We start from the raw sequence: 25,984 nt of genomic DNA on the forward strand, positions 1-25,984 counted from the left end.
TTATATAAAAAAATAATTGATTTATCTTCCTTTTCTCTTTCTACAAATCTCCTCTTTCCTTTTGTCTCGCTGTTTATGTGTCGTTTTTCTAAACGTTGGTCGTACGATTTGTGGATGGTTTTTTCTCTTTTGTTTTGTCCATTATAAAGTATATTTTTTGTTTTAAGTTTTATTGTTGCGTTGGCAAATGAAATAATTCCTATTTGTGGACTTACGCTTGGAAGGAGTTTGTGTCTCTATAAATGTATGTATGTATAAAAGTATCGTTTTGTATTTCGGTAGTTACGGTAACCGAAATAAATGGTTGGATTGGATTTGTTTTTAAAGTAAATTGGATGCCTAAACCCTACAAAAAAACTCAAAAGTGAACAAAAAAATCAAAATATATCCATTTGAATGCATATTTATTTTGTGGTTTTTGTTTGCGTTTTTCATTTCCATTGCTTTTAAAAAATTATTGCAAGCACATAACAAAATTAGAATAATATAATAATAATAGTTATTACAAATTAATTAAAAAATTATTACAAAATAAATTCAAATAAAACACATGAGCTAAAAGAAAACACATTGCGCCTAAATACATATACATAAAAAATATATACATATATTTATATATATATATGTCTTTATAACGCTACATATCGTTTGGAAATTAAACATAAACAAATGACAAAGAAATTGCAGTTTAAACATACAACTTGACTAATAAAATAATATATTTGTATATAAAATAATCAAAAAAATTGAATAAAAGCGAAATTGTTTCTCATTGATTTACTTTTTCACGTTTTTCGTTTCGTTTTTTTTGCTTTTGAAACTTTTGCTTACAATTAAAATGCGTAATTAATGGCAAAAATCCGCTGTGGTCATTTTTTTGTTAACTTAATTTATAATTAGAAACTAAATAATTTTGTAGTTCTTGATTTCCGTTTTTTGTTTAAATATATACATATATATATAAATATGTATATATATATATGTATATGTATATGTATAAATGTTCATATATGTTTTATATATGCATTTAATATTGTAATTGCGTGCGCGCCACTTTAACAAATTAGTTATTGTGTCATTTTTGTTTGTTTTTGTTTTGTTTCACATAACCTTTGATTTCATTTTAAAATTTTACATTTGAAATATTGGCAAAATTAAAAGAATATATATATAAATGTATATAGTAAATTGATTTTTTGTTTTGTTGATTTTTCTTTAATGCTCTCATTTAATCAAACAATTAATTAATTAATGTTCTCCAGGACATTTGGAAGATGGTTTATATATATATATAAATAAAGGTGTATGCATTTGTATAATCGTGTAGGTGTGTGTGTTGGTCTGTTTGTTTGTGTACATATGGAACAGAGAATTTATTTATATATAAAAAAATTTCACTAGCAATTAAATTCACCATTTTAATAATTAGAATATTAATTAAAAGCAGAAAATGAGAGAAAAATAATTATGTATACAATTTATATATATATATATGTGTGTATAATCAAGGAAAACAAAAGAAAAAAAAAATAATAATAATAATTGATATTTAAAAAGAGAAGAGAGATGCACAAATAGGCAGAGCGGGGCAGGACACAGCAAGCAGCGCCTAATCATCATCATCATCGGACGAATTCGAGGACAATTGCAGATCATTTTGTAGCAAATCATTGGGAAAGCCACGATTTGAGGTATACATATCGGATTGCTGCTGTTGCTGTTGCTGATGATGATGTTGTTGCTGCATATGATGATGATGATGTTGTTGCTGCTGCTGTTGTTGTGGCTGTTGCTGGACCTGCTGGTGATTATTGTAGGAAGGCGATATTGAACCGAGACCCAAATTTGGCAACTGTTGCTGCTGCATGGGACGGGAATCATCATCAGTGCTATCATCGGAATCACTGCCACTATCACTATCACTTGAGTCCGATTCCGAGCTGGAACTGGAAGCACTTAGCACACCACCAATTTGCTGCAAAGACAGGATCAATTAAACGATCAATTCGGAACGGGACCTGTGGCCAGTTAAACTCACCTCTTCTATGGCAGCGCCCGCTTGGGCCATCGTTTGTGAGGTTAATTCATGTTCTCTTGGGGAATCTAAATCCATGGGCATATTATTGCTATGATGGCTATATGTTGATGAGGAGGAGGGTCGTTGTTGTTGTTGATGGTGCTGCTGCTGCTGCGGCGGCTGTTGTTGTTGTGCGTAGTTATTGCTGCCTCCTCCATTGTTAATGCCACGGCCATAATGCTGCTGCTGTTGTTGTTGTTGATGCATAGGTGGACTCGGATGCTGCTGATGATGCTGATGCATTTGCTGTCGCTTGCCATGCTGACCATGTTGAGGCACTTGTCGCTGTCTATGCATTGTGGAAGAAGATGAGGAACCGCCACCACCATAGTCCGATTGGCCCGTTGAGGAGCCAGTAGATGAGCCAGAGATATTCGCCTGACCACCACCAGTTCCATTGTGCAAGGCGGCACCAAGACCAAAATCATCATCATCCATTATCATGGGTATGCTAGGCAACGTTTGTTGGGCATTATTGGCATTCCAGCTGCAAAGAAATCAAGTTTGTTAGAAATATGAAGGATCAAAGGATCCTCTATTCTAACTTACGCCGGCGCCGATTGTGGACTACGATGCGAAGCAACTGGACGTGATGGGGAACTCTGCTGCATGGGTGAATTTCGTGGCTTAAAATCAACTGGAGATAAAATGTGAGTAATTTAGAAACAATCAACACATCGGTTTATAATGGCAATCACTTACTTATATTATTCCTTCGGCTGCCCGTTGATACTTTCGTCTTGGAACTAATGCGCATGGTGCTATTCTCTAGTTTTTGTCCCGAACCACTTGCCGATCCCGATGATGGCGGTGATGGTCCTGATCCTGGTCCTGGGCCAGGTCCAGAACCATTGGTAGACATTGGTATGTTATTATGATTGATATTTGGAGCGGGCAGAAAACTTGGTTTATGGTGTGTCATTTCGCTTCTGTAAAATGAGTGTTGCATAGTCACTTAGTATTAAATAGTGTTGGGTAGCATTGAGAGATCTTACCTTGTCTTCTTTACTTGTATATTATGATATAGCTTTTCTAATGTGATAGCACCCGTTTCCTTGTCATAAATCATTAAACACTCTTTTTGCATATTTTCTCTGATTTCCCTTATAAACTGTATGAGGCACACCGGAATTTTCTAAAACAAAAATAAAAGAATTTAAGAAATGTCATTAATTAAAGATCTTTCAAGATATGGTTACAATTATTTCTCATTATCAAGTGAAACAAACAGAAAAACAGGTTAAGCTTGTAGAGTTCATTGACAGTGAGTCTTAAAAGTAAACACACATGAGTGTGCGTGTGTGGCTAGGTGGTCGAAGAGCCTCACAAACAAATCGTAATAATTCAACATCATCATCAGAAAACCATTAACAATCTTTAAATCACACTGAAATACGTTGCCAATGAGACCCTAGGGGGTTTCTTTCACTTTTTCAATACCCTGCATAACCTATGTTGGGGCTAGGAGGGTATATTAGTTATCATCGACAACTTTAGTGTTGTATAATGCAAAATGTAAGATCAACTACTTTTAGCGGTTAAGAGCTAAAATTGTTTTCCCAGCTTAGAATCGGCTAAAAGCTGCATTTATGTTTAGGAGCTCATCGAAATTTGTAGCTGTCCTCGAGTTTATAAAGAAATTTAGTTATTGGCCTATAAAATTCAGTTACTATTAAATACACAAATACTTTAATTAGGTAAAGTTAAGGGTTTTTTCCCATACACACTTGTCAAAAAATAATCAACTTGTCTAAGATAGGAGAGCAATTTCGCATTAGATAACAAATATTTCAATGGCGTATTAAAAACAAACATTATCAATTTGTTTTCTTGCATTAAAATCTTATCTCATTCCATTTATTTAATTTTAGTTTTGGTTGTGAAAAGAAAGTGCAGTGACTGCAGAAATCACCCAAGCAAAAAGTAAAAAGCACAATAATGAACGATTCGGGAGTACCCTCTATGAAGAGGTTGATCTTGAGAATCCAAGGAACCCCTTTGAGATGGAGAAGTCTAGGTTTTTAAGTTACATTCAAGTAGTCACTTAGTAGTTTAATGATGTTTGCCTGAAATGAATATACCCCCCGCCACAAGTTACACTCTGGTTTTGCAGGGCAACATCATAAAATGAAAGTGTGCAGCAACAAACACAATATTTTGGTTTTTGCATTTTCAAATCCGGTTAAGCTTTTTGTTTTTTGTATCTTTACCCCCCACCGTTAAACTTTAAACGATTTGATGCGCTTGTGTTGAACTGCTTAAAAGAATTAACAATATATAAACTTTTAGTTACGTATATTTTAATGACATCTGTGACCATTTTACTTATCCTACCCACTTATGTAACATGTCTTATGGTTTCTATGCAGGATTAGTCGCAGTTTAGTCATGGCTGTCGTTTGAATGTGCTGTAATTCTCATTATTATGAATATCGTTAGAAAATAGTGCAGAGAAATCTTCTTTGCAACGTTTTCGTTAAATCAATCTATTAGTTTGTCTCTGGTCTAATCATATTTAAAATCAAACACTCTGAAGAAACCAGTTTCCCCCTGTTATCTAATTTAAAGAGACCCTGTTTTAAACTGAATCTAAAGAATTATTATCATTCCTTTTATTGACAATTTAAAACACAATCAACTTATAATTAGATTGCAGAAATTCTACTTCTTTTCTGTTTTACATAGTTTCCAGTTGTCATTTTTCAAGAGATGACTTTAAAATTCTTGACCATCGGATTGTATAATCTCAAGACCATTTGGTATTTTCATTTCCATTGCAATTGTTAATGAACTTGTTTCTTTCTATATAAGAAAAGAGGGCAAAATTGAAAGGTCAAGTGCCGTCAAAAGTCGTTAATTTTTTGGCTTAGCGTTGCCAACAATATGGCCAAACGTGCCAAAGCAGAACAAAACTGTAAAGCTTCCGTTTTGGTTTTCGCAAATTTATGGAGAAACGCACATACATAAATGGAAATGCATATAAATATAAGAAGTCGGTATATGCTATATAGATATAGTAGATACAGAAATCTTAATTAGACTCACACACGCATGAGAGAGTTGATTTGAGCTCTGACGTTGAACTAGAGCAAAATTGCATTACATTAAAATGGAATGGAAGTTCCGTGAGTTGCGATCTCTCTCCCTCTCTCTCGATCTCCTTCCTTCTTCATCACTAGCTCTTTCTCTGGTTTAGTGTTTCTCTTTGTATCTCGTATATACCCATAAACATTATGGGTGAGTTCAGCCACCTGTTTGGTGTTTTAACAGCTGATAGGAAAGTGCCCCAGAGCACCACCTTATCGCATTACAGCAGTAGAAGAAGCAAACGAAACAAAAAGGCAGAAACCCAGACAAGGGCAAGAAGGCGAGGCATGATCATGGCTAATGTTGATAAGAAAAGCTACAGTAGAAATATTAATCGAGATTATTATTGTTTATTTAAAACCAAGGAAACCAAAACAAAAGTGGCTTTACTCTCTAACTGTGTACTTTGATAATTTGAGGGGGCTTGTTTAATTTTACCCTGAATGATTACTCATGATTATAAAATGATTGGTTTGGTTTGGAAACACAAAAGCAACTAAGGGGCACAAAAATGTCTAAGAAACGATTTCAAATTTTTAACATCCTTTCTGATATTATTTAAAACCTATACGGCTCAATAAAAACTCTAGTTTTGGGAACTCAAAATTAAAGGTCAAGCTTCAAAGTAAATTATTATTAACAAAGTGTTAAGAAACGCTTAAAAATAGTATGAAAAATCATTTAATACTTTCTGGATTACACAACAATTAGTTGAACCAATTGATTTGTTTAGTTCTAAGTCCAGGTGGCATAGTGTACAAGTAAAATAGGAAAGTAATTGGAAACAGTTTGGCAAAACGTTTTTCCATACCATACGAAATGCGTCTCCTCTGCAATGTTCTGTTTATTGGTGAGCCTTTTTTTATGCTGTGTTTTGACTTTGCCTATAATTGTCTCGAAATTAAATCTTTTCAAATTTAGGTGTACTCTGTGCACTACAATTATCTGGTGTATCAGAGGCTAAACCTTGGATAAAAGAATTGCTTGAATTTAAAAAGGCTTTTCTTGAAAAAGTAATCAAGTACGTGCCAGAGTCACGAGCACCATCACTAAAGAAAGAACTACAAGAATTCAAATTATCATGCGTTGAGGAAGTTCATGAATACACCATGATAGGCAATCCAGAAACGAACGAACGACAAAAGCCACAGGACGAAACGGTTACAAACTTTAATGTCATTCATCAAACGCTGCAAGATGTTTTTAAAAAAGAAGAAAATATGGCACAAAAGAGATTGATTGAACAAATTATGATACTGGTCCAAAATTTAATGATCAAAAAATCCGAGGGAGATAGTGCAAGTTTACCCAGTCAATCTGCGTTGGTGGCTATCAAAGATCTATTTATTAAAATGCGCAATAATCAGAATGAAGGATCTAACAAAATAGTGCCAAATTATCAAGAGATTTTAAAAATTCTTCTGGGAGAAAAACGTGTTCCCGATTCCGGAGAATTAGAATTAACGCTCGCAGAAGAAACTGTAGTTGATGAAACTAATAAATCTAAATCGTACATCGAAGAAGCGCTTGGATTTGTTGTTGAAAAAGTATTGCCAATGGCACCAAGTGGTTCGTTTAATTTTACCATTGATTTGGAAGAACCTGCTCCTGCAACCGCTGTAGGTCTGCATGAATTCAAAGATTTATCAATCCAACAAGGTGATGATGCAGTAAAGCCTAGAACCTTTGACTGGTCAGTTGATGTGTCAGGAAAAGGTTCCATTTGGGGCGGAGCACAAATTGGCTTTGGAAAGCTTGGCTTTTTCCGTTCTCCGCGTGTTGCTAAATTAAGAACTGAAAAGCAGAGTCGATTAATCAAGGCTGAATTGAATCGTCTTATAAAACTCTGCGTGCAAAGGAAAGTCCTACAAGCTCGGGCGGCAAAAAAATTATTAGCCCTTTCAACTAGTAAAAGTTAATAATATACATATTTTTATGCTTTTATATATAAATATATATATTATTTACCATTATTTAAAATAAAGTGATGCGTTCAATATGTTAGCCCTGCATTTCATTTTGCCCTTGCAGAAGTGTGCAACGCACAAGGAGACGAGCTCCAACGACGACTGAACTTTTGCATGTGAATTCCATAAACTGCATTGGTTGTTTATTTCCGAATCAGCCGTATTATATAAAAGGAACAATAAGATTGACTTCATCCGATGAAAACAAAACGATAGACGACATCATGCAAATGATCATCGATCTGTATACCTTTCTGGTAGCTTTAGTTCTTATCGTCTTTTCGATCTATGGAACAAAAAAGAAAAGCGTCCTTTTCTGCCTTTTACATTTTGGCGACATTAATACACCATTTCACCCTATACGTGCTTGGCATGGAAAGGTACCAATTTTAGGCTTACTTTATAAAAAGGCAGGAAATATTAAAAGATTCATCGAAAACATATTTTGAAAAAAATTTATTTTAGTATCTCAAATTTTAAGATCCTTTCTGATATTATTTAAAACCGATATGAGTCAATAAAAACTCTAGATAATTATTATTATAAAAGTGTAAAGAGACGCTTAAAAATAGTATGAAAAATCATTTAATACTTTCTGGATTACACAACAATTAGTTGAACCAATTGATTTGTTTAGTTCTAAGTCCAGGTGGCATCGTGTACGAGTAAAATAGGAAAGTAATTGGAAACAGTTTGGCAAAACGTTTTTCCATACCATACGAAATGCGTCTCCTCTTCAATGTGCTGTTTATTGGTGAGCTTTTTTTTTATGCTGTGTTTTGACTTTGCCTATAATTGTATCGAAATGAAATCTTTTCAAATTTAGGTGTACTCTGTGCACTACAATTATCTGGTGTATCAGAGGCTAAGCCTTGGTTAAAAGAATTGCTTGAACTTAAAAAGGCTCTCATTACACAAGCACTCAAGTACATACCAGAATCACGAACACAATCACTAAGGAGACAAATATACGAGTATCAACTATTATGCATTGACGAAGTTCATGAATTCGCCTCGCAAAAATTGCCAGATATGCCCCGAGGAGAGAAAGGCCCGGGTGTGAAACCAGAGAAGTCACAGGGCACGAGTGCCGGACCAGAGAAGACACATGACACGAGTACCGGACCAGAGAAGACACCGGACGTAAAAATTGTAAACTTTAATATTATTCTTCAAACGCTACAAGATGTTTTTAAAAAAGAAGAAAACATGGCCCAAAAGAATCTGATTGAACAAATTATGATACTGGTCCAAAATTTGATGAAAAAGAAATCCGAGCAAGATAGCCCAAGTTTACCCAGTTCATCTGTGTTAATGGCTATCAAGGAACTTTTGATTAAAATAAGCAGTAATCAAAATGAAGAATCTAAAACAATAGTTCCAAATTATGCAGAGATTTTAAAAATTCTTCTCGGAGAAAAACGAATTACCAATATCAGTGATCTAGAATTGACAATCAAAAAAGAAACCGTAGTTAAAGAAACTCATAAATCGAACATTGAAGATGCGCTTGGAATTATTGTTGGGAAAGTATTGCCACCGTCCCCAAGTGGTTCGTTTAATTTTACCATCGAATTGGAAGAACCCACGATAGTGCATCAACTCATAGAATTGTCAGACAGACGAACTAATGATGTACAAAAAGAATCTCCAGACCAACAAGCGAATGATGTACAAAAAGAATCCCCAGACAAACAAGCGGATGATGTAGAAAAACAATCCATAGAAGTAGAAAGTAATGATGAAGAAAAACAATCCACAGACCTACAAGATGATGATGTAGAAAAAGAATCCACAGATCTACAAGATGATGATGTAGAAAAAGAATCCTCGGACAATCAATTGGATAAAGTAGAAAAACAATCCTTAGACAAACAAGCTGATGAGGTAGAAAAACAGTCCTCCGACAAACAAGCTGATGAGGTAGAAAAACAGTCCTCCGACAAACAAGCTGATGAGGTAGAAAAACAGTCCTCCGACAAAGAAGCTGATGAGGTAGAAAAACAGTCTTCCGACAAACAAGCTAATAATGCAGTAAAGCCGAGAAGCCCCTTTATCTTTGGACTTGGTTTTGGAGCAGCAGCTAGCGCTACAGTCGTAGCACAGGCTTCCTGGGGAAGTGGAAAACGAAAAATGCGATCTCCACGTAATTATCCCGTGTATTACCCAGTTCGAGTACCAGTACCAGTACCAGTACCAGTAGGAGTAGCTCCCTATCCTTACCCTCCCTATCCTTACTCTCCATACTATCCACCTTTGGTCCACCCATTATATAGAACTGAGAGGCAGAAACGCATAATTAGGTTTGAATTGAATCGTCTAATAAGGCTTTGCGTGCAAAGGAAAGTCTTACAAGCTAGAGCGACAAACACATTATTAGCCCTTTCAACTCAGGAAAAAAGTTGAATTTAATTTAATGCTTATATATGTATGTAAATTTACTATATACTATTATATAAAATAAATTGATGCATTCCAAAATGTTAGCCCTGGATTTAACATTCAATTTTCTACTTAAGTTTAAGTTAACATAAAACATCGATTCGCGTTTGATCACCATAACAAATCGAAATATTTAAGATTCTGTAATGTAATTCCTAAATGGACTCAGATATTTAGAATATTTCGTGTCATATAAGAAGATTTTCATCGTTGTAAACAGAGTAATGTTTCTTTTAGGAACAATCAGATTGAACAACAAGATCATTCCACGAGAATAAAACAATCTTCAAATTCTAGAAAGGATCATCGATTTGTTTATATTCGGGATCTAGAGATAGATTTAAGGTCGGAAAACCTTTGTTCTGCCTGTTACAGACATTTCGGAGACTATAATGTACCACTTCCCTTTATAAGTGCAATGAGTTAACGATTTGATTTCAGTCAATTGGATTAAATGTGTTTGGGAGTATTACGAATTGAGGTTTCGGTATTGGCTTTTTGTAAAAGTAATCGATAATTGAGTGTGACCAACCGTGTAAAGGTTAAATGTTAATGCGGAACTCGCAGCGGTTGTAAATGCAATGGAACTCTAGCCAATTGCATTATCCATGGATATTGCTTATAAAAGCTAACAACAGTTCCTAGCCACTACTTAGTAGAATCTCAAAATGAAAGTTTTTGTGCTGTATTTAAGTAAGTGCTGTCAAAAGATTCTAAAATTTAAGCCTCTATCTATTTCTTTCATTTACTTATCCCTTTATAAAAGGTATTTTTACCCTGCTACAACTGCAGTGCAGATTTGTACAATCCACTAACGAACTATGGCTGCCGAGACTCGATAGATTGTCAACAATTTTAAGTGAATGCGAATCCAAGTACAATGTCCCAGTCGTTGCTCGTCCAGTCGCACCGGGCAACTTGCGACAAAAAGGCAAAATTTCAATGCGCAGCTCTGCAAATGCCAGAGAGGATGAAGTTATCAAAGCATTATCCAATATCAAGTTCAGTTCTGGTCCAGTTCAAGCGGATGTAAGTAACGCGTTGGATCTAAGCGCTGGTAAAAATCGAAAATTAAGCGGTGGTGCCAGCAACGATCAATCGTCCATTAGTAGCTCCCTGAATATCGATCTTAGCGGTAACACAATCGATATTAAAAATCCAGTGAGACCGCGATCATCAGCGTCAAAGAAAATTCAGAATACCCGAAAACCACTTGTTATCAAACGGAGAACGATAGGTGGAAGAGGAGGCAGCCCAATATCGATATCAATTGGCGATACCAATGCCAATAATCAGGTCTTAATGGGGGGCCTTACACAACCAACCCCACCCCCACCGCCCATCAACAACGTGGTGACCATTAACAATAGCAACACCAATGGAGACAAACCACAACCGAGAACATTGCGGAAATCAAAATTAAACCCAGCTGAATCTAAGGAATTATTATATATCAAAATCTCCAATTGTGTCCAAGGAGGAATAGTAGCAGCATACCGAAAGACATTCTGGTAAACCATGACTTTCTTTACCTTTTGCCATTAACTCAGAATGAGCTTAAGCTAATTAAAAGTTTTGTAACAAATATATTTCGAAAATAAACCTTTCCAAAACAAAATATATACATATATTATCGGAAAACTATGTGTTTGGACAAATAAGAAAATTAATTAAGAACTAAATTGATTTTTTTTTTTTTTGGCATTAAAAAATTAAGTAACTACCAACTCATATTTTACCGAAAAGCATCCCAAATCGCTTTCCGCAGCAGCACTGTGGCGCACCTATGGCCTCTTGAGTTCTTGTCACGTGGCATTTTATTCCGATTTTCATAAACTTGGCCGAATTTAATTGCTTTGTCCTTTTTAAGTACATATGTATGTATATACATATATACATATGTATATATATCAAATTGGTTTCTCAACGACGGAAGGGCTTAAGTCGATAGGCTAACCTTAGCTTTTAATGCTAATCTTGAATAGAAATACATTGGAAATACTTTTTCCAGTTGCTTAAATCTCTGTTTGTGCTAAAAAATTTGCTGATGATAGAATTTGTTGGTATTTGAAATTGCTATGCAGACAATCTGCTCAACTTTTCCAAATATTCCTATTTTAAGGTTAATCAGGATTTTAACTCCCCATGTGACATTCTTCTCCCTTGTAAAAGTATAATCCAATAGGATTCGGTTAAGCTGATCACATGTAGATTGGATCGTAATCAAGCATAAAAGGGTTAAATAAGAATGCGGAACTCGAAGTTGCAAATGCATTGGAACTAAAACCAATGGCATTATCCACGGATCTTTCCTATAAAAAGTCATCAACATTTTTCAGTCAGCACTTCTTGTTAGTGGAACCCCGAAAATGAGAGCTTGCCTGCTTTATTTATGTAAGTATCGGAAAAGGAATAAAGGAAGACTGTATCCTAAATATATATATCTAACTTACAATCCTTCCTTCTATATTTAAGGTATATTTACTCTGCTACAGAGTAGATATGTACTATCTCAGGATATATGGCTACCCAATTTAAGCAAATTATCCTGGATCATAAATAGATGCCAAAATGAACTGAGAGGTGAAAACGTTGGTTCGCTGCTGTCATTGGACAACGAATCGACATCCAATAAACGGGCAGAACTAAAGAGTTCTGCAAGGTCCCAAGGTGATGGCGCAGCTCAGTCATCATCCAATGTAAACATTAAAAATGGTCAGCGTGTTCTATCTATTTCAAACAATGTGGAGACGGGCCCACGCAGAGGACGACTACCCCGAAGAGGGAACAATGGCAGAAACGATCAATCTTCCGTGGACAGTTCGGTATCTGTCAACCTTGGCGATGCGTTAACCAATATTAAGCCTCGGTCTGATTACCGCATTATTCCCAGAACTGCTCAAGGAAAGAGGAGTAACCCAATATCGATATCAATTGGTGATAGCAACGCCAATAATCAAATCATTCAGGAAGAAAATCAACCAACCCCACCCCCATCCGTCAGCATTTTGGACCTTCTCCAACCCAGGTCACCATGGGGAGTCGGTTTAAACATTTCAGGAGGTAAGAGGAGGCCCAAAACTGCACCTAACCGTTTGCTAAGCTTTACGAATATCCAAGTCGCCAAGTGTGTTAAAAGGAAACTACTTGAAGAATATCAATCAGGTTTTTCTAACTAAATTCAATAATTTGCAATAAACGCTTGCGCATTACCAATTAAAATTGGAAAGAAAATTAAAGTTTTTAATTTTTCGTCGGTTTGTGTGCGCCTTTATAGAAAATATATTGAGATTTCATATGTTAAGTACTAAAAAACAAAAGTCGATTCTTCAAAGCGGATAAAATAATGGATTTTCTTCAAAAAATTATATTTTAGTTCTTAGACTGATAAAATGCCAATACGGATGGAAATCGCTTAAATGATAATCCGGAACTCGGAGTTGCAAATGGAATGGAACTCTAACCATTTGCATTATCCCCAACTTAGATATTTATACGACTGGTGGTTTCTTCAATCGTTTAAATTCTTTTAGCCAGTAGTAGACAGTAAAATCTCCATTATTGTTCGTTTTCTATTCAAGTGCTTCTCATTAGTTTAATATTCGATATAGTTACGATAATCACAATTTGATTGGATCATGGTAAAGTGTAACTATATGATTAAATACGAATCCGGAACTCGAAGTTGCAAATGCAATGGAACTCTAACCAATTGCATTATCTATGGATCTTACCTATAAAAAGCCATCCACAACTCTTCACCAGCACTTCTTGTTGGTGGAACCCCGAAAATGAGAGCTTGCCTGCTTTATTTATGTAAGTATCCGAAGAGCAAGAAAGATAGTATCCTAAAACTTTCTTACTTATGTTTCTTCTATCCACATTAAAGGTATATTCACCCTGCTTCAGAGCAGATATGTACTATCTGAGGATTTATGGCTGCCCAATTTAAACAAATTATCCTCCATTCTATATAGTTGCCAGGATGGTCTGAGCCCTGTGAATTCGCCTTTGCTGCTAAACCTAGACAAAGAATCAATTTCCAATAAACGGGTTGTGCTAAAGAGTTCTGCAAGGTCCCAAGGTGATGGCTCAGCTCAGTCATCATCTAATGTTATCATTAGAAATGGTGACCGCGTTCTGACTATTTCAAACAATGTGGATCTGGGATCGGGAAAAAGAGGAAGTGCAACCAATGGAAAAAACGACAAATCTTCCATCGAAAGTTCGGTATCTTTCAACCTTGGCGATGCATTATCCGAAAAAAATCCTTTATCTCTATTACAAAAACTTTTTGGCAAAAGTATAACCAAAGTCAACGGAAAAATCCTACCTAGAACTGCCCAAGGGAGGAAGGATAACCCAATAGCAATATCAATTGGTGATAACAATGCCAATAACCAAATCATTCAGAATGATCGTCAACAACCCGCTGCCACAGCCGTGTTGTCCGTTAAGCCTGTAGAAAGCAAACCCCAGCCGAGGACACCATGGGGAATAAGTTTCAACATTTCAGGAGGAAGTAGTAGGAGGAGGCCCAGAGCTCCACCAAGTGACCAGTCGATGGCCAAGGATCAAATGTACAGTCGCATCGCAAGTTGTGTTAAAAAGAAGCTACTGGAAGAATACAAAAGGGAATCAGCTAACTAGGTTCGATAATTCCCAATATGGGCTTGCGTTACTATTAAAATTTTATAATTAATACATTAAAATTCAATTCGTACGACGAAAAACATTTAATTTTTTCGCAGCGGAGTTTGGTTGATTTAGCTCTAAAAATGTTTTGTTTCCAGTTACAGATTCTCTGATTCAAGATCGATTTTCGTTTAAAATCGAGGACAGGCAAATTGTCTGAAATCTATATGTTTCTATGTATGGGCGTAGATTGATATAATAGATTGACTCAGCTTTTTGTACCATACACACATAGGGTGAAATGGTATATTAAAGTCGCCAAAATGTATGTAACAGGCAGAAGGAAGCTTTTCCGACGCCATAAAGTATATATATTCTTGATCAGGATCAACAGCCGAGTCGATCTAGCCTTGTCCGTCCGTCTGTCGTAGATCTCGAAGACTAAAAAAGCTAGAGCCACCAAATTGGTATGCACACTCTTGTAGTATGTAAATTGGTCGAGTTTATTTCAAATTTTTTTCCTACCTTTTGCAATGAAATTTGGCACACTTAAATTTGATACTAATATCCAAAATACCAAATTTGATCAAAATCTAACAAAAAATAGCAAAGTTATGGATATAAACGTTTTTCCAAAAGGCCGAAGTTGCCCGTTGGCTGGGTGGGGCGCTAGTGTGCTCGTATGCTTGAGTGAGCGAGATACTAAGATATGCTTGTAAAAAGCATGTGAAAATGCATTTGTTTGATAAAATTGAAATATTTGCTTAACTGGTGTATGGTATACCTAAGGCGGCGAGACGACTTACTTACTTCATTATATTTACCTTGAACATACAAACAATGTGTGATCAGAAATACATCCTTTAGTCGTTTACATTATTTTTGGCGGCATTAACATCGCCATTGAATGGTAAATCAGAAAAATATAGACCACTGAGTCTAACATAACACGATTTTTATTTACCATCTAAAGTTGATTTTTGCTTGTTTAATAATCCAATACGATTCGGCTAAGCTGATAATAATTATAATGGGATCGTGCTAAAGCGTAAAAATATGATTAAAAAGGAAACCGGAACACGAAAATGCAAATGCAATGGAACTCTAACCAATTGCATTATCCACGGATATTGCCTATAAAAAGCCATCCACTGTTCCTGGTCTGCACTTATTGTGAGTGGAACTTGGAAGATGAGAGCTTGTCTGCTTTATTTATGTAAGTTTCCGAAAAGGAAGAAGATCCTTTATATTTTTGCTTATATTCCGTCCTTTTTTATTAAAGGTATATTTACTCTGCTACAGAGTAGATATGTACTATCTCAGGATATATGGCTACCCGATATAAGAAAATTGGCCTCGATCATATATAGTTGCGAACGTGATTTGAATCTTGAAAACATTGGTTCGCTGCAAACATTAGACAACCAATCGACTTCCAATAAACGGGTGGAGCTAAAGAGTTCTGCAAGGTCCCAAGGTGATGGCTCAGCTAAGTCATCATCCAATGTCATTATTAAAAATGGTGACCGCGCTCTGGCCATTTCAAACAACGTGGATCTGGGCCCGGGCAAAGGCAGACTACCTCGAAAAGCAAACAATGGCAGAAACGATCAATCTTCCGTGGATAGTTCGGTATCTGTTAACCTTGGCGATGGGATATCGAATAATAAGCCTATATCTAATTTAATCCCACACCAATTTATTACTCCTGAAATAAGGCTAATTGAAAATGTAATTCGACCTAGATCAGCTCCAAAAAAGAAGAGTAACCCAATATCAATATCAATTGGTGATAACAATGCCAATAACCAAATCATTCAGGATGATCGTCAACAACCCGTTGCCACAGCCGTGCTATCCGTTGAGCCTGTGGACAGCAAACCCCAGCCGAGGACACCATGGGGAGTCAACTTTAATGTTTCAGGAGGTAAGAGGAGGCCCAGGGCTTCATCGAATACAGAGGCCTTGAAGAAACGATTGTACGGTAGAATCGCCAATTGCGTTAAAAAGAAGCTAATTGAAGAATATCAAGAAAAATCAGCTTTCTCTGACTAAATTCAATAAAGTTTGCGCATTAAAAGTGTTAAATGAATTGAGAAGTGTATCTTTTTTTCTTTTTGTTGGAAAACATGTACATAGACAATTACAGGGCAATTCATGCTATTTCCGTTTCAGATCCAGCACTTTGGCGCGCCTATCGGCCAAGTCTGTAATCTTAAATTTCTTCCACATGAAATTAATCTATTTTGCGCATTTTGTAAAATTTGATGGGCAGATATGGATTTTATAATTTGAAATGTTACAATTTACAGTTCAAAGATTTATTGATTCAAAATTTAGCTCTGAAAATGTTCATTTTTCAGTGGCAGATACTATAAGGAATGCAGCGAAACTTCTTTCCCAAAGAGTGAGATATTTTTTTTATCTTCAACTGCTAGAACGTCGATAGATCGTTCCCCTCCGTTGCCCCTCAAAATTACTCTATCATTATAAGGCTAAGGCTTATGTTTCTCTTGAGTATACACACAATTTAAGATCAGAAATACTTCCTTCTCTGTTTACATTCTTTTTGGCTATATTAACATCGCCATTTTATAGTAAATCAGAAAAATCAGACTATAACATTTTTTCATCTAAAGTTCTTTTTCGCTTGTTTAATAATCCAACACGCTTTGGTTTAGCTGATCTTAATTAATTGGGATAGTGGTAAAGCGTTGAAATATGATTCAATAAGAATGCGGAACTCGAAGTTGCAAATGCATTGGAACTAAAACCAATGGCATTATCCACGGATCTTTCCTATAAAAAGTCATCAACAGTTTTCAGTCAGCACTTCTTGTTAGTGGAACCCCGAAAATGAGAGCTTGCCTGCTTTATTTATGTAAGTATCGGAAAAGGAATAAAGGAAGACTGTATCCTAAATATACATATCTAACCTAAAATCCTTCCTTCTATATTTAAGGTTTATTTACTCTACTGCAAAGTAGTCATGTACTATCCAGGTTAGCAGTGTCACCCAAAGTCAACAGAATAATACATTCTTGCTACCGTGAACTGAATGGTCAAAAACTTGGTTCGCTGCGGGCATTGGACAACGAATCCAATAAACGGGCAGAACTAAAGAGTTCTGCAAGGTCTCAAGGTGATGGCGCAGCTCAGTCATCATCCAATGTAAACTTTAGAAATGGTGAGAGCGTTCTGTCTATTTCCAACAATGTGGATTCAGGCCTGCGCAAAGGACGACTACCCCGAAGAGGGAACAATGGCAGAAACGATCAAGCTTCCGTGGACAGTTCGGTATCTGTCAACCTTGGCGATGCGTTATCCAATATTAAGCCTTGGTCTGATATCCGCATTATTCCGGGAAGGATTATTCCCAGAACTGCTCAAGGAAAGAAGAAAGACCCAATATCGATATCAATTGGTGATAGCAACGCCAATAATCAAATCATACAGGAGAATATTACACCAACCCCACCGCAATCCGCCAGCCTGTCTGACCTTTTCGGTCTCCTACCGAGGTCACCTAGCAGTTTAGGCAATACTTTTGCTTCGGATGGCCAAATCGCCAAGTGTATTGAAACGAAACTAATTGAAGAAGGTCTATGAGCTTTTGCTAACTAAATTCAATAACTTGCAATAAACGCTTGCGCATTACCAAATAAAATTGGAAAGAAAATTCAAAAGTTTTTAATTTTTTTGTTGTGGCTTTTATATAAAATATATTAAGTACTAAGAAATAAATTCAATTTTTCAAAGCGGAATTGGATTGCTTTAGCTCTTGATATTGTCATTTTCCAGCAGCGAAGGAAATTATAGATTTTCCTTAAAAAACCGTGTTTAAATTCTTAGACTGATAAAATGTTAAGATTCAAAATCGATTTTTTTCCTCCCAGATGTTTTTGAGGATAAGAATAGATCAAAAGGCTACAACGATTCAGCTTTAGAGTCGTTTACATTCTTAAAAAAAAACATTGCAGGCTTTTTTTATCTTTACAGGAATTTCATTTCAGCAGTTAAATATATAATCCAATGGGATTCGTTTAAGCTGATCACAAATTGATGGTAATCAAGCGTAAAAGGGTTAAATAAGAATGCGGAACTAGAAGTTGCAAATGCAATGGAACTCTAACAAATTGCATTATCGGTGGAATGTGCTTATAAAGAGCCACAACTCTTAGCCAGCAATTATTGTTAGTGGGACCCTGAAAATGAGAGCTTGCCTGCTTTATTTATGTAAGTTTTCAAAAAGAGTGGACGGAAGACTGTATCCTATGTATGTATCTCTAACTTATAATCCGTTCTTCCATATTAAAGGCTTTTTCACTCTTGTACAGAGTATTTGCGGCCAAACTACTTCTCGGCAGCGTGCACTGCGCAGGTATACTAATCAACTCGGCTATAACATATATCTTTGCGAACGTGAATTGAACCTGAAAAAAGTGGACAGCGAATCGAAATCCAATAAACGGGTTGATCTAAACAGTTCAGCAAGTGGCAAGGGTGATGCCTCAGCTCAAGCATCAGCCAGCGTCAACATTAGAAGTGGTGGCCGCGTTCTGAGCATTTCGAACAAGGTGGATCTGGGACGACTACCTAAGAGACCAAACAACGGCAAAAACGATCAATCTTCCGTTGACAGTTCGATATCTGTCAATCTTGGCGATGCATTATATGGTCCATTACGAAAACTTTCTGGAAAAAGTATAAACAAAGTCAACGGAGTTGTTCAACCTAGATCAGCTCCGAAAAAGAAGCCTAGCCCAATATCGATATCAATTGGTGATAGCAACGCCAATAATCAAATCATTCATGAGGATAATCAACCAACCCCTGCACCCACTCTGTTTTCCCTTTTTCAACAAAGTGGTGGCAAACTCCACCCGAGATCACCGCAGTTTTGGGGAGCAGGTGCTGGAGGTCCAGCTACTATATCAATACAAGACAAAATTTTGTTAGACAAATCAGTTCAATTGGCCAAATGTATCATTAACAGGCAACGTTCTTTCTAAAAGATTTATCTACTTTTGAAAGTTTCCAAAAGAAGCGGAAAAGATTTTTCACATTTGTTTTGCTTTCAAGGATTTTAAATAAACTTTTCTCATAAGAACTGATGTAAAATCAGAAAAATATATGTATGTATGAATATTATCCGTGCAATTGGTTAACGTTTTCTGATATTTCGCTCTTTCGCTCTACTGTTTTGAAAATTCTTTCCATTTGTTGATTGAAAATTTGTTTAATCTAAGATATTTGATCTAAATTTCAACTAGTCTAACTATTTTGCCAACTGTGACCGTTTAATATCAATTGTTCATGCAAAAATTTCACGCAAATGTATCTGGTTTAGATTGTTTCGAGTTTTGTTATGCAAGAACTGATTCTTAAAGAATTAGTCACATTCTTTTCCATAGAAATCTTTTAAATGTGATTAAGGACTTACATAGCAACAAAAGCAATTGTAGATTACATTTATTTATAACTCATGACAGCATTTAATTGGGAATATCTCATAAACAAAAGATTTATTCGATAAATCATTGAGGAGTGCATTATTCTCTTTTGTTTAGTCCATTTAATCTATAAATAAGGTCAAGTCTTGCCAGTCTTTCTATGCCATGTGGCGAGTGGGTGGTCGGTGCAAAGTGGTTGAATGGCAACTTGCCGGCACTTGGCTCTCACTTTCCTACACCAAGAAATTACTAATTAGAACGGCGCCAGTTTTAACTATACACATACATACATATGTATGTATGTACATATATGTATATGAACCTATATTTATATGGATGTTGGAGGTGTGCTAGCCTGACACTGCTGAGACCCACCCACACCCAGACAACCCACACATTGAATGTGGTGCTCGTCTCATCAATGTGCATTCACTCTTCACTATATACAATGAATATATATATGTATGTATATACATACATACATATCTGAAAATATTTATAGAAATTTGTCTTTGGAAAATTCCCAAGATGGCCAGGAGGTTAAGAATATTTTTTTTTACTCGAGATGGAACTCTCGACAGTCTGCTGCTTACAGATTGTAATCCCTGATCTTTGATTCCCTAAAATCGAACGCTATGCAAACACACACTTGACCAAATGACATCGGTGGGACACGGATGACACTCCCCCGCCCCATTGCCAGTCGTCTTTGGCGACGCTTTTGCTAGCGGCAATCAACGAAGCGTACCACAGAAACCAAGTCAACTGTAATGGAGTATACAATACAGCCCGCAAAACGAATCAGAGACTCTGTCTAGCCACAAAAAGCTCATGGTAGGTAGTAGATAGATGGAAAACAGAGTAGAAAAAACGAATCGGAAAAAAAAATAGGTGAACGCTTGGTTGCTTTTTGCCTGACTTGATGTAATTTTGTTTCCTTGCCTTCAACTCTCTGGTCTGGTCTGGTCTGGCCTGGCCTGCTCTGCCCTGGTCTGTTTGGGTATGTGTGGTGGCTTTTTGTTTAAACAAAACCATTAATTTGTATCTATGAATGTAACTTGTTTTGTGAACGACTCTCATCATACAACAACACTCTGTGGTCTCAGCTTTTGCTGCAAAAATTATGTCATCAGCAGCAGCCAAGTTAACGGAGTTGAGTCAAGCCCAGTTTGTAATATTTTCCCTTACATTTCACCAGTCGCAATGATGGGTTTGGTTCCCTCGTTATACCCCACATTAGCTGTTTAGCATTGAAAGTAAAATAGTTTACAATTTAACGAAATATGGCCAAGCCTAAGCTTTAAGCCAACTTATTTGCTCTTGGAGACTACAACTGTGTATATTCTGTAGTCAGAATGTTTTGGTAAAAAGAAACTTGTAGACCTCAATTATGGGGCCGGTGAATTTTTCTCAGAGCCCATTTTTCTCTCTTCGCCCATGACTTTGAAATTACGCCATCGATTTCTAAGCAAATGCACTTTAAAGTCTATTAAGATTTTGGTAAATACAATCACACATACATATGTATAAATACATACATATGTTTGAACAATTAGAGGTAATTTGCTTTTTATTTTCATATACTTTTTTGTATGACAAATATTTGCCTAGCCTCAATAAATGGCACAAAATACATTTTATTGCGAATTTCTTTCTCTCTGTTGCCTTAACCATAAAATTTTATATACACACATACATATGTATACATCCATACATATATGAGTAAATAGGTAGCTATATATGCGTAATGACGAATCGTCATCAGCTGTTCACCGATTTGTGGGGTTCATTGTGCATATATATACAACATATATACAAAAAAAGTAAAATCGATAACTTTCCTCTGTTCTGTAATTTGATTTACATGTGTTTTTGCTTCTTTTTTTTTACTTCGATTTGAATATTTATTGAGTACTTCGATTTGGGTCCTGTTTTTTTGTGATTGCGTGTGTTGTTTTTTGGGAACATGGCATTAAATTTCTATGGGAATTGTTATTGTATCATCGATATTAACCAGAAATAGTTAGCACCCAATGAAGTGGAACTAAATATTTGTATGCCCGGTTAAAGATTTTGATTGGAATTGACATTTTTCTTGCCGTTTTTCATGCGGACTTAACCTGGCGAATAAATTGTTTTAAGTCATGGACTGAGGGGGGGAACCCCCTGAAAAAAGGTTTTTCAAAAATGTTTTTTTTTCGGCCCAACCAATAAGAAATTCTTTGAAATGGCTAAAAGAATACGTCCACCGATTCACAACTAACTCTCATCAATCTATAAATAGATGTGAATGAAAGCACACACCCATTTTTAGGGGGAGAGTCAGAGGTTTCTTCTTATAGTAAACTGACTAGTCTACTTGCTCAAGGACTCACCTAAATTTGGCACGGTAACAGTAACTTGATTATTTGAGCCAACATCCACAGCTGCCATACGGTTTGGATCCACACTGGCTGGCTTAAAGTCATCTGCAAGTAAAACGATATGAAATGAGGCAAGAGAACATAGATATGTATGGAATGGGCGGGGGGAAAACTTACATTTGATTGTGTGAAATGCGGTTGATGAGTTTTTTGGATTAAATGTTGCGCCTAATCTCAGCTCGCGCACTTCCCCGCTGATGTTGAGGCGATCGGCCAGCGTATTCTTTTGTTTGGTCATCATCATCGTGTTGGAGTTGGAGTTGTTGTTGGAGTTGGAGTTACTATTGTGGTAAGGCAGGGTTTGTTGTTGTTGTTGTTGATTATGATTGTAATTGGCACTGGTAATGTTTGACTTTTGATAATTGTTGTTGTTAATGTTAATGTGGTTGTTGTGGTGGTTGTTGTAATGATATGACGACGACTTCTCAACGATTTCGTCTCCAACTGCCAACGTTCCCGCTGCCGCTGCCGCTGCCAACGCCGACGACGTTGCAGCAAAGTTGCGACGCTCTTCGGCAGCGCCACCGCGTTGATATTGGTAACCGCTTTGTGTGCCAAAATTTATATCCCCTCCTCCGCCTCCGCCGACGCCTCCACCGTTGTGGCTGCTGTAATTGTGGTTGTTGTTGTTGTAGCTGTTGTTGTTGTTGCTGCTGCTGCCGCCCGAACCGGACTTTCGATATTGTTGACTCGCAGCCGCTTTGGCCTTGAGACGTTGCAATTTGGTACCCACGGATTTTGGAATGTTTACGGCCGTATTTAAATCCAAAATATATACAAAAAATTTCTTTAAATTGTGCTAAATCCACTTTTGGTGAATGCAGAGCACGTTTCTTGCACTTGAGCGGAGAATTTTGACAAATGTTTTCTCAACAAAAGGTAAAAAAAAAAAAATAAATAATAATAAATAAACGAAAACAAAACGGTGCAAAGTTGCTTAAGTTGTTGTGTTCTTTTTTTTTTTTTTTTTTTGAATATTTGGTGTTGAGGCCTCTTCTTCTGATAAGTCAGCAATGGTTCGCTTTCATTTGCGGTTGCCGTTGTTGTTGTTCAATCACTTAAAAATGTTGGCCTACAATTTGTTGTTGTTGTCGTCGTGTAATTGATTTTCACATTTGATATTATTTTGTATTGAGCAACATTTAGACTGCAATGTAGGAGAGAATGCAACAATTATTATTATTTCATTTATAATTTGCCATATGTTTGCAGCGCTCACACAAGCACAGGCACGCACACACACACCCATGCACACACGCGCGATTACACAGATTGTCATAATGTGGCCGTATTTTTTTTTTTTTTGCAATTTTTCTAGAGGTGGACAATTTCCCTTCCTGCTTATGTCCTGGCAAATGTCCGAGCCATCAAATTTACCTTTCCATTTAGTGTTTTATTTAAATACTACAATTTTTAAAATTTATCACGATAACCACTTTAAGCCCTACAACAAAGTGCTTTTAATTTTACTTCACATTTTGGTATGGAAACAAAGATTAAAATGATAAATTCAATAAAAATCTACCAACAATAAATTGCTTTTAGTTATTTTATGTTAACTTTATTAATTTTATCAATTAAATGAACCTAATTAAAATCTTTAATTTTATAATTACATTGTTCGAATTATTTTTATTTCGAAGCAGGTGTTTTTGCTTCCTCTAACTAGAACCGTGTTTCAAATTTATTCAGGATTCGATAGACATTGCATTCACGTCCTCATCTCTAATCTGCACCTGCTGCTTTTGTTTTTTGTTAAATTTTTTGTTTTTAATTGACACACGTTAAATAGCAATAAATACGAATTTTATTTATGCAAAATGAAAATTGCAGCTTATTTATGTATTCTTGGCTTGATTTTCTTTAAATATGCCACACATTCACACACACACACACATTTGTTCTTATATATACACTAGCCACACACAGCACACACACATACACTTACAGTCGCACGTGCCTGCAATTTCTTTATGCAAATTACAGCTGATCTTGCAACAACAATATTTATATTTAAGTTGCATTTTGGTTAATTTTTTATCGAGATAAAAAAAATACATAATACGGACGCACCAAAACGCACACATTTACATGTAATACGTAAGCAAATGAAAAAGTGAGCGGTGGCTGCCAATGGACTAGGGGCGGGGTGGAATGGTAGCGGGGCCCTGGTGGAGGGGGTGCCGAGAGGTTAAAGAAACAGACACAGCTGAAAACAAGTTTGAAATAGCCGAAAAAAAAAAAACAGCAAAGCGAAGGTGAAATTTCCGAAAAAAAAAACAAATTGAAAACGTAGACGAAAATTATTTGTCTATATGTACTGCATATGTGTGCGTACGACACTATATAATTGTACTTCTGTGTGAGTGTGTGTGTGTAATTTGTTGTTGGGTTTTTTGGATTATTTATTTTAGTAGCATCTTTTAGCACATCGCGACACTTTGTTTTTAAGTTGTTTCTTTTTCTTTGAACGTTTTCAAATTCTTTACCTACTTAGCAGTTAAAAGCGAAGCATTTCGAGGAGTTAAAATTGTTTAAACAAATGGAGCAGTGGAGCTGGCAAACCACCGATTGCACTATCACTACTAGTGGTGGACTAAAAATTTCTTGTACTATCGATAGCAATATTATTTTAAGTTGCTTGAAGAGCTGCCAGACATAGAAAAAAATTTTGCAGCAAGACTGCCAGACTGACATATTGACCGTTAGAACATTAAAAAAAAAACTCTTTGAAATTTGCAGATAAAATAATAAATTAAAAAATGAGGAAGATATTTGATGAAATGTTTGCATATTACTGCTTTGTTTTTGTTTTGTGGGCTTAGAAGAAATCGCATCAAGAAAAACAAACAAAATGCCGCCCTCAGGATTAACACCAGCTACGACCCTCACAAAAGGAGATCATTATTAACATTGGCCTTAATCCTTGAGGCGCCGCTACTGTGAGCTGACCTGCCTGCTTGTAGAAGGATGTTTGGAAGGATGTGCTCTCATTATTTAGGGGCGTTAATTGCTTGAACGTTGTCTGTGCCTTTTAAAAAGGAGCAGAGCTGAGACGAGATGAGATGCGATGAGAGGAGAGCGGTGAAAGAGAGATCTGCACTTTAAGATGCCGAAATACATATCTGAGTCCTCGCCTCAATGCATTTCCATTTTCATTTTCATTTCTTTCCTTCTTTTTCTAGATTCTTATTATAATCTGTACTACTGGCGATTGTTACCATTTGATAAAAATGAAATTGATACTTTATGTAGTTCATATAGTTGAGACAAATGCAGTGGCAGGGCAAATGGGGCGTGGGTGGTCGATGCAAGCAGTACAGGAAATGCAAAAACAAAACAAAAAACACGCACACACACACACACACACACGTAAGAACAAAGCGCAAACTAAACTGGCAAAAACTTTCTAACGGTATTTTGGCGTGACGAGTTCAATTTGTAGGCCGACTGTTGTCCTTGTTATTTCTTTTTCTTTCTGTTTTCTAATCAAACATACGAGTTTTGCTTTTGTTTTGTTGCTGTTATTATTGTTGTTTGCTCACTTTACAGTCTCCATTCCAATTTAAAAACTTTTCTTATCAGTTGATGAAATCTAAAATTGCATTTTTATGGCACTTCCTTTCGTCCGCTCTCTTCTTTCATTCTCTTGGTCTCTCTTTCCTTTTCGCTGTCTTTCCTCTTCCGTTTCCTTTGCTTATTATTCATTTCGACACTTTCATTGAAAAAGTTGCCTTCATAATGCAAATTTGAGCAAACTTTTCAACTTTTTATTAGTTTTCGTTCTAACGGTACCAAGTACCAGGCTTATTTTGAGGTTATGTCTAAACTGACTATTTTAAGGTTATGTGAAATTCAATTGAAGATTATTTAAAAATGAGTGTGTGATTGAGATATAAA

The 25,984-nt window shown here is 36.2% G+C and overlaps 3 protein-coding genes and 6 long non-coding RNA genes across 9 annotated transcripts; 8 read left to right on the forward strand and 1 right to left on the reverse strand.

Annotated features, from left to right (window-relative positions):
- Positions 1–387: 387 nt before the first annotated feature.
- Positions 388–24,687, reverse strand: Eaf (ELL-associated factor). Its single transcript, XM_068288298.1, is given in 9 exon segments — positions 388–1,975; positions 2,039–2,564; positions 2,627–2,714; positions 2,780–3,006; positions 3,073–3,158; positions 3,160–3,212; positions 22,037–22,129; positions 22,202–23,231; positions 24,578–24,687. Coding segments are annotated over 8 exon segments (1,566 nt in total). The 5' UTR covers positions 22,329–23,231; positions 24,578–24,687; the 3' UTR covers positions 388–1,609.
- Positions 5,944–7,161, forward strand: LOC137575663 (uncharacterized). Its single transcript, XM_068288299.1, has 2 exons — positions 5,944–6,014; positions 6,086–7,161. The coding sequence occupies exons 1-2, from the start codon at positions 5,984–5,986 to the stop codon at positions 7,081–7,083; spliced, it is 1,029 nt and encodes a 342-aa protein (XP_068144400.1). The 5' UTR covers positions 5,944–5,983; the 3' UTR covers positions 7,084–7,161.
- LOC137575660 (interaptin-like) lies at positions 7,837–9,612 on the forward strand. Its single transcript, XM_068288297.1, has 2 exons — positions 7,837–7,885; positions 7,958–9,612. The coding sequence occupies exons 1-2, from the start codon at positions 7,855–7,857 to the stop codon at positions 9,535–9,537; spliced, it is 1,611 nt and encodes a 536-aa protein (XP_068144398.1). The 5' UTR covers positions 7,837–7,854; the 3' UTR covers positions 9,538–9,612.
- LOC137575668 (uncharacterized) lies at positions 10,234–11,201 on the forward strand. Its single transcript, XR_011032220.1, has 2 exons — positions 10,234–10,266; positions 10,340–11,201. It is a non-coding gene; the product is annotated as an uncharacterized lncRNA (long non-coding RNA).
- Positions 11,928–12,812, forward strand: LOC137575665 (uncharacterized). Its single transcript, XR_011032217.1, has 2 exons — positions 11,928–11,967; positions 12,049–12,812. It is a non-coding gene; the product is annotated as an uncharacterized lncRNA (long non-coding RNA).
- LOC137575669 (uncharacterized) lies at positions 13,349–14,306 on the forward strand. Its single transcript, XR_011032221.1, has 2 exons — positions 13,349–13,389; positions 13,463–14,306. It is a non-coding gene; the product is annotated as an uncharacterized lncRNA (long non-coding RNA).
- LOC137575667 (uncharacterized) lies at positions 15,381–16,300 on the forward strand. The gene is made up of 2 exons (XR_011032219.1): positions 15,381–15,424; positions 15,491–16,300. It is a non-coding gene; the product is annotated as an uncharacterized lncRNA (long non-coding RNA).
- LOC137575664 (uncharacterized) lies at positions 17,046–17,894 on the forward strand. Its single transcript, XR_011032216.1, has 2 exons — positions 17,046–17,089; positions 17,171–17,894. It is a non-coding gene; the product is annotated as an uncharacterized lncRNA (long non-coding RNA).
- Positions 18,408–19,340, forward strand: LOC137575666 (uncharacterized). The gene is made up of 2 exons (XR_011032218.1): positions 18,408–18,444; positions 18,526–19,340. It is a non-coding gene; the product is annotated as an uncharacterized lncRNA (long non-coding RNA).
- Positions 24,688–25,984: the final 1,297 nt, after the last annotated feature.

The sequence above is a fragment of the Drosophila tropicalis genome, unplaced genomic scaffold, assembly GCF_018151085.1.
Source record: "Drosophila tropicalis isolate 14030-0801.00 unplaced genomic scaffold, ASM1815108v1 contig_593, whole genome shotgun sequence".
NCBI lineage: Eukaryota > Metazoa > Arthropoda > Insecta > Diptera > Drosophilidae > Drosophila > Drosophila tropicalis.